Source organism: Peromyscus eremicus, chromosome 13, assembly GCF_949786415.1.
Source record: "Peromyscus eremicus chromosome 13, PerEre_H2_v1, whole genome shotgun sequence".
Classification (NCBI taxonomy): Eukaryota; Metazoa; Chordata; class Mammalia; order Rodentia; family Cricetidae; genus Peromyscus; species Peromyscus eremicus.
Genome location: NC_081429.1, coordinates 36408592 through 36421745, shown reverse-complemented (window position 1 = coordinate 36421745; position 13154 = coordinate 36408592). Strand labels below are relative to the sequence as shown.

At 53.8% G+C, this 13154-nt stretch overlaps 1 protein-coding gene across 8 annotated transcripts; it reads left to right on the top strand.

The window, feature by feature from the left end:
* The first annotated feature begins 3135 nt into the window (after positions 1–3135).
* Positions 3136–12162, top strand: Dnajb2 (DnaJ heat shock protein family (Hsp40) member B2). Of its 8 annotated transcripts, none has more exons than XM_059278241.1 (11): positions 3138–3292; positions 3562–3662; positions 4252–4361; positions 6113–6166; positions 6337–6459; positions 7519–7611; positions 7809–7908; positions 8075–8145; positions 9868–10071; positions 10994–11021; positions 11226–12162. In XM_059278241.1, exons 2-11 carry the CDS (start codon positions 3598–3600, stop codon positions 11299–11301), a joined length of 924 nt encoding a protein of 307 aa, XP_059134224.1. In that variant the 5' UTR covers positions 3138–3292; positions 3562–3597; the 3' UTR covers positions 11302–12162. The 8 variants fall into 8 exon arrangements, 7 of the variants coding, with proteins under 7 accessions (XP_059134222.1, XP_059134220.1, XP_059134223.1 ...); XR_009382559.1 differs by having other exon boundaries at positions 3139–3292; positions 10813–11021; positions 11226–11321; XM_059278243.1 differs by lacking the exon at positions 10994–11021 and having other exon boundaries at positions 3142–3292.
* Positions 12163–13154: the final 992 nt, after the last annotated feature.

Here is a 13154-nt window from a genome sequence, read left to right as displayed (position 1 = left end):
AAGCAAGGTCACAAGACTCTTGGCTTGGTTTCTTGTTTTCTCACAAGCACCCAGAAATCTCACACAACTCCATTCTTGGACACTTTTGACAATCCCCCTGCCCCAGAAAAAAAAAAAACTGTAAAAATTACAGAGTTCTAGAAGGGCAGGACACTCACCTAGCAGGTGTGCTATCATATGTTTAATCCCAAATATTAAATTTTTAAAAATTATTTATTTGTATTTTATGTGCATTGGTGTTTTGTGTACATGTATGTCTGTGTTAGGGTGTCAGATCCCCTGGAATTGGAGTTACAGGCAGGTGTGAGCTGCCATGTGGGTGCTAGGAATTGAACCCAGGTCCTCTGGAAGAGGAGCCAGTGCTCTTAACCGCTGAGCCATGCCCCCAGTATTACATTTTTAAAAAGAAATTTGTCTTATAAATTCTTTGGCTTTCTTTGTGAACAAAGAAATAGTAAGCCTTTATCTGCTTCTGCTAGGTATGTTCTGTAATTTTCCTTTGGTTTTTATTTATCTATATCTTGTCAAAAAATCTAATCTCCTTGAGCACATGTTCTAAAAACAAACCTCTCTGTTTTCCCGTTTGTTACATAGCCCAGGCTGGCCTCTAATTTTTTTATCTTTTAGTCTCAGACTCTGGGCTTCTACATACCCTTCTTGCATTCTCTTTATTTATTTATTTATTTATTTATTTATTTATTTATTTATTTATTTATTTATTTATTTTTAAGACAGGGACTCACTCTGCAGTCCAGGCTGGTCTGCAACTCACTGTTTAGTCTAGGCTGGCCTTGATCTGAGGCAGTCCTTCCTCCCCCGCTTCCCAAGGGGCCGAGGCTGCAGGTGCAATCCACCACACCCAGCTTCTCTAGTCCTTAACGCTGAAAACCACATTTATTGTGGGCATGCGTCTCTGTGTGGGGGCACACCTGAGCCACAGCACGCAAGTGGAGACCAGATGACAACTTGTGGAAACCGGTTCTCTTCTCCCCTGTGGGGCCGACGGACTGAATTTAGGTCATCGGGCTTAGTGGCAAGTACCTTTACCCCCTGAGCCATCTCACTGGCCCTGGCTTTTCTATTCTTAATTGCCCATACCTGGTAGGTAGGTGCTAGACAACTGTCTGTTGAGACGAGAGAAGAAGAAAATAAAAACTTGGAAGATTTTGGAGTAATGTACTTTTTTTTTTTAAACCAAATATAAGCCCAACTTGACCACTGGGTCAGTTGGGGCCCCAGTAACAGACAGCAGAAGCTAACTCAAGTAAATTAAACCAACAACAAAGTAAGACAAATAAAAAACACCCATTCTAAACCAACCATTTCCCTCTCCCGAATCACCCTCAAATTAGCAACATGTGGAGTTCACATTGATTCAGTCCACGCAAGGGCTGGCAGCCAAACCTCAGCGAACAGCCGCACCAAGGGAGGGCTGGCGGCTTGGCCCCTCCCTTCCCTGCGGGGATCATCTGCCCTCAACGTGGAGACTGCACTTCCTCCTCCAGACGCAAGAGGCCGCTGCAAGCCCCCCGGCAACCTGCGCCACAGAAATAAGTTCTTAGCCCCCACCTTCACCTTCTTGCCCCTGCCGTGCTCCAGATTTGAAGTCCCACTTTCTAGTGGCACCTCATTGGCAGAGCTCATGACTTGTGCCTGCACCCTCGGGGAGGGTGTGTGAGAGCCTCAAGGTTCCGGGGTAGACGCCGCATCTCTTATTAGGGCTGAAACAATCGAAAACTCCCTAGATGCAGGTGGGAATTCTCCCAATTGGCAGGTAGTTCAGAAGGTGGGCAGGGCAGGCAGGAAAACCTTGCGAGCGATTGCGCCTGCTCTCGGGTCCTGCTCACGCTGTGGCTTCGATGCGATGTCCCCAAGTCACCCATCCTGAAACACTGAGTTCATACAACCCTTACTGCTTGGGTCAAGTGTGACACCAGAAACCACTGTGCTAATTAACACCTTCTTATAAACCATGCTTCAGATGAAGCTTTCAAACAACTAGGTGCTACCTATGTTTTAAGGAGGAAAACAGTTCTCAAGTCACAGCAGCAACCGATTACAAGGCCAGGTCTCCCTGCTCTCAGAGTCGCGAGTGTCCAGTGGACTCTGCTGACAGGCTGCTGCTGTCTTTGCAGGGACTGGGTTACATTCTGTGCTTCCCCCTTACCCCTCCCCCAGTGCTGGGAATTGAGGCTTAGTAAGGCCTGATGTTTGCTAAGTACTCTACCCCTGAGATATGCCCATGGCCCCACATTCTTAGTACATTCTGGTAGCATCCACTGCATAGAAGATTCTCCACTAATGCCCAGGAATCGGCCAGATGGAATAAAGCAAGAGCCAGTCAGTTCTGGAAGGTTCCCTCTTTCATGAGGTCTGAACCGGGAATCATTTTCAGGTGAAACAGATCATCTAGTCAGGATCAGCTGTGGAAGAGGAACCTTGAATCTAGTAATTTCCTTCTACCGCACCTCTGTGTGTTAAAACTGTTAGTAAGATTCTTCCAAGTATTATTTAGCCATCCAACTGGTATTTTTCAACTCTGGACTAAAGAGGCCCGGGGACGACGACGACGACGATTAGAAGGACACAATGCTTACTCTAGGGAATTTACATTCTAGTGGGGGAGGGGGAGGGGCCACCAATTAAATGTTAATTTGAGGCCCCGAAATGAAAAGCGCGGAGAAGGAAATGCCACGAGACGCTATAAAAAGCAGGTCTGACCTACTCAGGAGAGCCAGGGCAGCGGCTTTTGAAGACGGAAGGCTGGTGGAGCGAGGCTATGAAGAAGGGGAGGAGCTGGGCCTAGGGGAGACTGGGGGAGCCCTGGAGGTGATGGCCTGCGGGGGTGGTGGTGGTGGGGGGAGTACTCAGGAATCAAGGAAGCCTGTCTGGAGGACAGCGACAGAGGGACCAAGGGGCCCCAGCCTAGTTTGGCGGACGGCCCTTTCTGCCTGTGTTGGAGGGAGTGCGTCATGGCTGGAAGGATGTTCCAGACTTCAGCCTCCCGAGTCCCACCTGGGAATGACGTCGCCGGGGTGCAGAACTAAAATAGATGGCTCCGCCCCCGTTTCCCAGCAGTCCCTGCAGCGTTCTCCCCCCCCCCCCCCCCCCCCCCCCCCCAGTGTGAGCGGCCGAGCCGGCCCTCTCCAGGTCTCTAGTAGCTTCCGCGGCGCTGACGCATGCTTGCGCACGCACCCCAGCCTGGCGCGTTGTACGCAGCCACCGCGAGCCGGGCTGCGGGTGCCAGGCGGTTCCCCGGCGCGGGGCAGGGGCGGGACTCCCGGGAGAGGAGGTGCGGCCCCGGCTGGGTCCGGTTGGGGGCCTCGGATCGGGCTGCTGGAGTTAGGGGGTTCGGGTAGGGCTGTCTCGGCCCCGCGGCGGCGAGGTAACCCTGGGCACCGGCCTGCGGGACCGGATCAGGCTGTGAAGGAGCCTTAGTCACCGGCTGCAGGCGAGGCTGCCACCTCGCAGTGCCTCCGGCCCGCCGGGGGTGCTGCGGCCGCAGGGAGCCGCGGTGCCTCGGTCGTCCTGAACCCTTCTCCCCCCCCACTCCGCCCGCAGCAGCCCGGAGGAGGGCCGCCTGACGGCTGAGTTGCCATGGCATCCTACTACGAGATTCTAGACGTACCGCCGAGTGCGTCTGCTGATGACATCAAGAAGGCGTAAGTGCCTCCTCGGCTGTGCTGCAGAAAGGCTCTGGCCCTTGTTCCCCACTCCCCAGCCCCCAGCCCCCAGCCCCCCCAGAGCCAGGAATCCTTTCGAGGGCTGCCTGGAGGGAGGAAAGGGACCCTTGGGAGATGATGAGGACCAAGTCCAGCGATCGAAGAAGTGCTGTCCTTCTTCGGGGTAGGGGTGGGGGGCCCGCTACACACTCCCGCCCGATTCCCCTCTCCTCCAGCTCCTACCTGTGGGCTTGACCAAGCTGCAGTGCTAAAATGCCCAGGCTCTATGAGGTAGGCCAGTGTCCCACACTCTCTGTGGCTATATAGATAACTCTATCCAAGGAGCCCCAAGAGAGGGCTTAGGGTGGGGACATCCTTCTGGCACCCTTCCTCCCTGCTCACGTCCCTGGCACAGAGCAGGGAGAGAACCCCCCTGAAAACATGGCTGCAGTCGTGGGGCGTTCTTGGATCGGAGCAGTGAGTGATAGGGGTGGTGGACGAGGCGGGGGGGGGGGGGGGGTCCAGTTGCCTGATGGGAAGAGCCCATGTCAGGCCCCTGACCCTCCAGCGGCTCTCACTTCTCCTGCAGGTACCGAAAGAAGGCTCTGCAGTGGCACCCCGACAAGAACCCGGATAATAAGGAGTTTGCTGAGAAAAAATTTAAGGAGGTGGCAGAGGCCTATGAAGTTCTTTCTGACAGTAAGGCTTGGGGTCCTGCAGGGACCAGCATGTCTCCCTGTTTCCAACCATGCCCCATCTCATTCCTTCCTAAAGCCAAGCGAGGTCTCTTCCATGCCTTTCTTTAAGATAGCATTTGAGCACCTCCTCCTACATGGCAAAGTCTGTCTCCCAGGGTCTGGAAAGCGGTATGGATCCTGACCAGGGACGGACACAGCTTTCCTACCAAGCAGGCTTATAACCCACCCCACCCCACCCCACCCAACCACCCACCCCCTCCGCCACCCCATTTTATAGGCAGGTAAACTGAGGCTGGGAGAGGTGAAATAATTTGCCAATTTCTTGATCTAGAATATGAATCCAAGTCTCACAGATGATTTTTTTTAATTTTCTGTGCTGCAGATTGTACCTAGAACATTGTACATGTTAAGCAGGAGTTCTGCTGTTAAGCCACAATCCCAGACCCAGATTCAGAAAATAGTCATCCATTCAGAAAATATTCTGGCTAGATGTGGCTATAATTCCAGTACTTAAGAGGCTCTTGATTTCAAAGGTTTTATATAAGTGGACAGACCTCAAATGGGCTGAGGATGTAGCTTTGTTGGTAGAGTGCTTTGGTAACACACAGGAGGCCCTGGATTTGATCCCTAGCCCCCCATAAACGAGGCATGGTGGTACAGACCTGTAACCCTAGCAGGGGGTGCGTGGAAGCAGGAGGATCAAAAGTTCAAGGTCTTTCTTGGCTGTCTCTCAAGTTCAAGACCGGCCTGGGCTACTTGAGCAGTGTCTTGAAAAAGTCTCTATTTCTGAGCTGTGAGTGGTGGTCCACACCTGTGATCTCAGCACTTAGGAGGCTGAGGGAAGATGATAGCCAAGAGTCTGAAGACAGCCTGGATACAGAGTAAGACCCTGTCTCCAGACAACAAAACCAAACCCCTAAAGGATCCCAGGAAGTATCTGCTAAACTTACCCTGCCGGGTATTGTGGGGTACTAGGGAGGCAGTGGAGGACAAGCAGGCCCTGTCCTCCTCCTGGGGGTCTCTCATATACTGGTCAGGGAAGACTGACAATAACCAGGTAGATGCAAAGACAGCATTGGGCCGTGGTGGCTCACACCTTTAATCCCAGCACTCGGGAGGCAGAGCCAGGCGGATCTCTGAGTTCGAGGCCAGCCTGGTCTACAGAGCGAGATCCAGGACAGGTTCCAAAGCTACACAGAGAAACCCTGTCTCGAAAAACCAAAACAAACAAACAAACAAACAAACAAAAAAGACAAACAAAACAAAAAGGTAACACACTGAGAAGAGCATTCCCGAGGAGACAGTCTACCAGGGGAGGGCGGTACTGGTTTTTGTTATGGTTTTAGAAGGTCTCTGTGGAAGTGGCTGGATTAGGCTAAGCCAATTGATAATCATATGGTAGTAACTAGCTGACATTTATTTACTTAATTTGTGTGGAGCTCGGTGTTAAACCCAGGGTCTTGTTCCTGTTAGGCAGGGCCTCGGCCCCCAGCTCCACCTCAGCCCCTAGCTTACATTTTATGTGCTGGGCACTACTACTCCAGGCAGTTTTTTTCGAGTTATCTTATTTCGTTCTCTTGGTGGCCTGGAGGTCGGTGCTGTTGAGTGCGTCTGCTGTCTAGATGAGGCAGCTGCTATGATCACGCCCCCAGACACCCCGTCATCCCCCAAGTTGCATTTCCTGAAGCTTGTCCTGGCCCAGGCGGGGAGAGGATTACCTAAAAGGAGGAATGACCAGGTTTCTTCTTCCAGAGCACAAACGGGAGATCTATGACCGCTATGGCCGGGAAGGGCTGACGGGGGCAGGTAGGTGGAGCGGTGGGGTGCCAGGATGAAAGTGGGGCAGAGAGGGAGGGGCAGGCCAATTCCTGCAGAGCATGCGCTCTCTAAGGTTCCTGGCCATGTCTTAGAGGGGGCCCCTGGCTCAGGGCCATATGTACCCTCTAAGCCCCTTCCTCATCCCGACTCCCTTCCAGGAACTGTTCCCTCACAACCAGAAACTGGTGGTATGGGACCTGGCTTCACTTTCACCTTCCGTAGCCCCGAGGAAGTCTTCCGGGAGTTCTTTGGGAATGGAGACCCTTTCTCGGAGCTCTTTGGTATGTAGACGGGACAGTTCAACCCCCTCCTCCTCCGGCCTGTCTGTCTGTCTTCTGGGCGTCTCTCGGGCTGAGAGGGAATTGGAATTTCACAGACAGCCGAGTTGAGCTTGTGTGGGCGTGAGTCCAGTGAAAGCTAGGACAGAACCTCACACATGCCAGGACTCACGTGACGCACCAGTGACACTTCACAGACTGGCCTTATTAAATGACAACAAGAACACATTGTTAAACCTCCACAACAGCCACCAGGGGAACAAGACTCCAAGCATCATGTGACAGCTGTAGCAGCATTACACATAACAACAGACACCATTTTTTTTTTTTTAAATGGATACTGCATGTCAAGAATCCCGTATCCTCTAAACCTCTGGTAAATCCTGAGAGATGGATAATTTTAACTCCCATTTGCAGATGAGAAGACGGGAACATATTAGCTGGCTTAGAGTCACACAGTCAGAGGCCCACCTGGGTGACCAGGAGGGAGCTCAGTGGTTCACGGCTGCCTAGCATGTGCAAGGCACGGATTTCGGTGCTCTGCACCATGGAACAAAACAAGACAAAACACAACAGTCCCTGTGGTGATTAAGAGATTCCTTCCACAAGCGTGGTTACACATGCCTGGAAAAAACTCAGCCCTTGAGAGCCGGACATGGTGGAGCACACATTTAATTCCCCAACTTGGGAGGCAGAGGCACTCTATGAGTTCAAGGCTAGCCTGGTCGGCATAGCAATTTCCAGGCCAGCCAGGGCTGCACAGTGAGACTCTGTCTCAAAAACCAAAAACCAAAAAAACCACACCCTTTTCACTTGGGAGGTGGAGGCCTATGTTCAGGGGTTCCAAGTCATCCTTATCTGTCTACTAAGTTTGAGGCTAGCCTGAGTGACTGAGACTCCTTTTCCAAAACAGTTTTAAAAATCTGTAAATTTATACAACCCAAACCAGGAAAAGTCAGAAGTGTACGCGGTTGCTTATGGTCTTGATTTCTAGGCTTTAAAGCGTCAGCCACACGGTTTTGGAGGTGATCTCCTCACCAACGTCTAATCTCCTTCTTGCAGATGACTTGGGCCCCTTCTCGGAGCTTCAGAACCGGGGTGCCCGACACACTGGCCCTTTCTTCACCTTCTCTTCCTCCTCTCCTGGCCAATCTGGTAAGCACCGTCCCCTTCTGTTTTTGCCAATCCTGAGTCCCGGAGTCGCTGGGATTGGCTTTGCTTTTGCTAGCCGGGGCAGGTCTGAGTGAGCCCCGCCCCCCCCCAAGACTCCTGGCTTTTGGCGATGGTGCTAAGTACTCAGGAACCTCCCTCTCACAGCCTCCCCTCTGCCTCCCGTTGTGTCCCAATGCCAGATTTCTCGTCGTCTTTCTCCTTCAGTCCTGGGGCTGGTGCTTTTCGCTCTATCTCTACATCCACCACCTTTGTGCAAGGACACCGCATCACCACACGCAGGTGAGCGCTCCTTTGGGGGGGGGGGGGCCCGGACAGGTGGCGGTTCTGGGGAGGAGGGGTAAAAGCCAGTGCTGTGTGAATATGCAATCTGTCTGTCCTGACCACGGTCCCTGTCAGAGCCTGGACCAGTCTCTGCTCACTGACTGAACTGTGCCGTCTTCCACAGAATCATGGAGAACGGGCAGGAGCGGGTCGAGGTGGAGGAGGACGGCCAGCTGAAGTCAGTCTCCATCAATGGTGAGTTTGGGGGGGGGGGGGGGCTTCAGGCAGGAAGCCGGGGACCCATGTGGCTCCTGCCTCCCTTGGGGTGGGGCTAGCTCATTACCATCATCACTGGTGGGACGCCTTACACTTGCAAGGCTCTTTGCTCTGTGTGAGTGACACTGGACATTGAACCCAGAGCCCTGGGCATGCTGGGTAAACGCTCTACCACTGAGCTAGAGGACAGGCACAGGGCCACTGTGGGCCTTTTCCTTCTCTTTCCCTTCCTTTTCTTTTTCCTCTCTCTCTGTTGTGCGTGCGTGCGTGCGTGCGTGCGTGTGTGTGTGTGTGTGTGTGTGTGTGTGTGAGAGAGAGAGAGAGAGAGAGAGAGAGAGAGAGATACACAACTGTGCATGTGCCTATGAGTGTACCTGTGGAGGCCAAAGGTCAATCAATATCTGTTATCTTCCTCTATTGTGTTTTTAAAAATTATACATATAAAGATTTATTTTTGGTTATGTATAGTTGTGTGTGCATATGTGTTTGTGTCTGTACTGGTGCTCACAGGTCCAAGGCATCTCTCTCCAGGTCCCCTTGGAGATGGAGTTACAGGCAGTTGTGACCCTCCTGATGTGGGTGCTGGGAACTGAACTTGGGTCCTCTGAGGGGGGCAGTACCCGCTCCTAACTGCTGAGCCATCTCTCCAGCCCCGATTTTTGTATTTACTTTTTGAGACTTTCTTACACGCACACAATGCATTTTGAGCATACTCAGGCCCAACCTGCCTTGTCCCTCTCCCCACTTCATGTCCTTCCCCACCCCCGTCTTTTGAGGCAGAGTCTCTCCCTGAACTTGGAGCTCACTGATTCAGCTTAACTGGCTGTCCAGCAAGCCCCAGGGGTCCTCCTGTCTCTGCTCTTCCAGCCCTGGAGTTACAGGGGCGCACGGCCACACCCAGCTTTTTCCTTGGATGTTGGGGAATTCAGACTCAGGTCCTCATGCTTGCACAGCAAGCCCTTTACCCATGGAGCCGTGTTCCCAGCCCTGTGTTCTTAACCCCGCACGGGAGTAAAGCAGTGTAGATCATATTCATCCGGTTTTTATTGAGGAGCCTGAGCCGAAGCATGTCTAAATGATCCTAGCCTCTAGCTCAAAACTACTGCCTACCATGCAAAAGGGATAAATTAAGCCAAGAATCAAAATCAGGTGTGTGTGTGTGTGTGTGTGTAGGCACTGGAGTATGAAGGCAGAGCCTTGTGTGCGCTAGGATACAGCAGTCAAACTCAAGACTCGGGGCCGGGCGCTGGTGGCGCACGCCTGTAATTCCAGCACTCGGGAGGCAGAGGCAGGTGGATCTCTGTGAGTTCGAGGCCAGCCTGGTCTACAGAGCTAGTCCAGGAAAAAAACCCAAAAAACAAAAAAAACCCAAACAACTCGGGATTCCTGAAGTGGAGCTCTTCCCCTGAGGACTGTGGCTGTGGCTAACTATTTACCTGCCAATGCTGAGCACTGTGATAAATACTTATGTAGACAATCTCCTCATCCCCATGTCATAGACAAGGGAGGCGCAGGAAGGCTGAACACTGTGCCTGAGGTGACACAGCCACAACCTGGGTTGCTAAACAACCTCGTAACCGACTGCATGTGTGTCAGGTGTAAAGAGAGGCCGCGAGGGGGCAGGGTCCCCGCTGTGTGAGGTGGTCTGGCGTGAGGCTCTCGCTTGGGTCTAGGACCTGACGGTGGCCGTGACTCTTGCAGGTGTCCCAGATGACCTGGCGCTAGGCTTGGAGCTGAGCCGCCGGGAGCAGCAACCTTCAGTCACCCCCAGGTTGGGGGGCACGCAGGTCCAGTCAACCTCGGTCTCCCGTCCCACCGATAGCGACCTTTCTGAGGACGAGGACCTGCAGCTTGCCATGGCCTACAGCCTGTCAGAGATGGAAGCGGCTGGGCAGAAGCCAGCAGGTGGGCGGGAGGCGCAGCAGCCATGGCAGGGGCGGCCCAAGGCCCAGCACCAAGACCTTGATGTGGGAGGCACGTGTAAGGGGGCGAGGGGCGAGGCAGCCAAACCCAGCCCGTCCTCAGAGGAGAAGGCCTCTCGCTGCCTCATTCTCTGAAAACTAGGCCGAGCCTGACCTGATTCAGGTCCTGACTCCGAGTCCAGCTCCCTGTGGCCTGAGTGGCAGGATTCCACACTCGGTCCCTCCACAAGTTTCCGTCCCAGGCCCACCAACCGATAGCTGGACCAGGGATTTGTTGTGCTCTGTCCGGGGCTGATAAGTCCCTGGGTAAAGCCCAGGATTGGGGGGGCATCAGAGCCAGGGAAGGGCCTGTGGAGCCCAGAGGCACGGTTGCACCAGGCATTTCTGAGGGACATTAGTGGTTTGGGGTGGGCCTTTGGGCCCACGTCATCTTCTGCCATCTGTGTTGCCGATGCTCTCAAGGAAGGAGGACTTGGCCTGGCATGCTTTGAGCTCAAGTTGGCAGCTCCCCCGGGAACAGCCTGGGCCGAGCGGAGCCTCTGCTGTCCCTGCGCAGCTGCAGGCCCTCCCCCCGCCGCCCCCCCCCCCCCCCCCCCCCGGCCCCTGTGCAGAACTGAGTTCTTACCCCTTGTCATCTCTGTTTCCCCTGGTGCCGCTCTCCTCCTGCTCCGCTCTCCGCAACTCCCTGTGGCTGCGTCGCTTGCTTTCACTGCTGCTTGGTTAGGACTTCCTCCTCCTCCTCCTTCTCCTCCTCCTCTTTGAAGCCTCAGTGTGCCCAGGAAGATGCTGGGGCCAGTGGGGCCATGAGATCTTCTGGGGAGGCTAGCTAGGTGGGGTGGCCGCCTCTCAGCCCTCCAGAGTCTCAGCCAGAATCAACTCCTCTTCCCTCCTCCTTGCTGCCTCAGCCTGCCCTGGCCATAGGACTAGGCAGAGGTGAGGCTGGCTATCCTTGGAGAGGTGGGATAGGGCCAGGGTGACCCAGTGGGAGGCCTAGGTGGGGACCGTCCTTGTCCATCACACATCAGAGCTCAGGGGCCGGCCACAGGGCTTGGCCTAGGTGTGCATGCTCAGCTCCCCCCCTCCGTGTGCTTGCAGCTGACCCTCTCTCCTATCACCCCACCCCTGCTCTCTCCCCAGATGTGTTCTGAGCTGGATATCCTGGATACAGAGTTGCTGCAGTTCCAACAGGACAGCGCCCTCCCCAATGTGCTAGGAGGGAACACTCCATCCCTCTCCCTCACTTAATGCTGAGTGTAGGGCTGGGGCCTGGGTGGTGGGTGGGGGACTGAGTGGGAGGCACCCATAGTCTTAGCCTCTGAACTCTCTCCCCTGGGTGCTTAGCACTGTCTCTTGTGGATTACAAGTCCCAGAGTGCAATGCACCATGGCCTCATTTCTGATAGCTCTAATCCCAGGGGAAGTGGTGCTTGTTTATAAAGCTGGGCTTCTTGGGATATGTAGTTCCAACCTAGCCAGTCTGTCGCTCTTCTCTGACTGGGGAGAGCTTGTCTTTCATCTTGTCCCTGGCAGAGGTGGTGAGAATTGTGGATGAAGGAGAGAGAAAGGACCAGAAAGACCACTAAAGACCTTAGTTCCTCTGACACTTGTTGCTAGACCCAGGCTGGAGTGAGCACACCAGAGTCCTGTAGCATCTGAGAGGTGGTTTCCCTTGGGCAGCTTGGGGTCTAAGGACTAAGCTAGTAGGGCAGTGGACTGAGTAGGGATAGCATGGTCCTGGAAGGCTGATGGCTGTGGGCTGGCAGAATGTGGGAGAGAAGGCTGCCTTGGCCGGAGTGTGTATGGCGAAGATTGGCATGCAGAGGGAGTGTTGGACATACTGCTTGAATGGCTTTCTTTGGCCTCTGACCTTGCTGCCCATTCTTTCTTACCATCATTCATCCTCCATGAGCCACCTGCCCCCCTCCTCCTGCCTGGGGAGTCCAAGCCAGTGAGGGGATTGGTGGAACGGGCTGTGGCCCGCTTCTGTAATGCTGAGCCTCTGAGACCCGTCAAAGCCAGACGAACTGAGCTCAGGCTCAGGGAAAAATGGAAGTCAATAAAGCTGAGTTTTGAGAGCTTAGTGTCCTGTATACCTCCTTTCCAAGATGGCCTAAGAGGGACCTCTGGGACGACGACGAGATGACATTTTGGGCCTCACATCTACTTTATGCCAAAGAATCGGGTTGCCCTCCCCAAGTGTGTTGTGTGACACCAAGAAATTCTTGGTCCTCACTTCCAGGGCCCCACAACTAGCTTTACCCTAAAGTTCCCTCTTGTCAGGGGACCTAGTGAAGACTTGATTGAAAGCATGGGGACTCACAACCAATAGACGGTGACACCTGATTGTGTGTGTTTCCAAGACAGTTTCTCTGGGTAGCTCAAAATCCATAGGGATCCACCAAAGGTGTGAGACACTACCACTGTTTTTAAACAATTTTTAAACCACCACTGATGATTTTAAGCGACACCCAGGGGCCTTAGACTAAGCCCCTCCAGGGGGTGTGAGCCAGTAGCATGTAGAATGCCAATCCTACCCAGTGTGCAGGCCCAGGGATGAAGGAACCAGAAGCCCCTCCCCCCCTTACTGTTTCCAGCCACAGGACCAGCCTGTTTGTGCTGTCTACAAGAAGATGTGACCCTGGCTCCCTCACCCCAGAAATCACCTTCAGGAGTCAAAGGACCTAGCCAACTTCTGGAAGCCAGAGCAGCAGCCTACCCTGAAGGGGGAATTCCAGGCCCCCCCATCCTGAGCATCTTCTGGGACCTGCAGAATGATGCTTTGACCACTAGGAGCCTTTACCATGTAGGACATTGGAGCTGAGCCTCAGCAGAGCAGATGGGGGCTGGGCTCCGGAACTCATGTTTTCATTAAAACTCCAGCATGATTCAATGGCTCCCGGCCCTAGGCTCAGCCCAGCACATTTTTGTGTGTCTGGAATCACCCTCTGGGGTTACTTAAGACATACAGGTGAGGGTTCCTGGGGTGAGGGGAGCACCCTAAGGGTGATGGGCTGAGAGGAGAGGGAAAAAGTGTCCCCCCAGGTGGCTTGCCTCAGCACCCCACTGG

Excerpts from the sequence above, each read along its gene's own strand:
- Dnajb2 (XM_059278239.1), top strand. The coding sequence starts at position 3,598 with ATGGCATCCTACTACGAGATTCTAGACGTACCGCCGAGTGCGTCTGCT. Across the intron at positions 7,612-7,808 it reads CTCCTCTCCTGGCCAATCTG|ATTTCTCGTCGTCTTTCTCC; the intron begins GTAAGCACCGTC and ends TCCCAATGCCAG. Across the intron at positions 7,909-8,074 it reads CACCGCATCACCACACGCAG|AATCATGGAGAACGGGCAGG; the intron begins GTGAGCGCTCCT and ends CGTCTTCCACAG.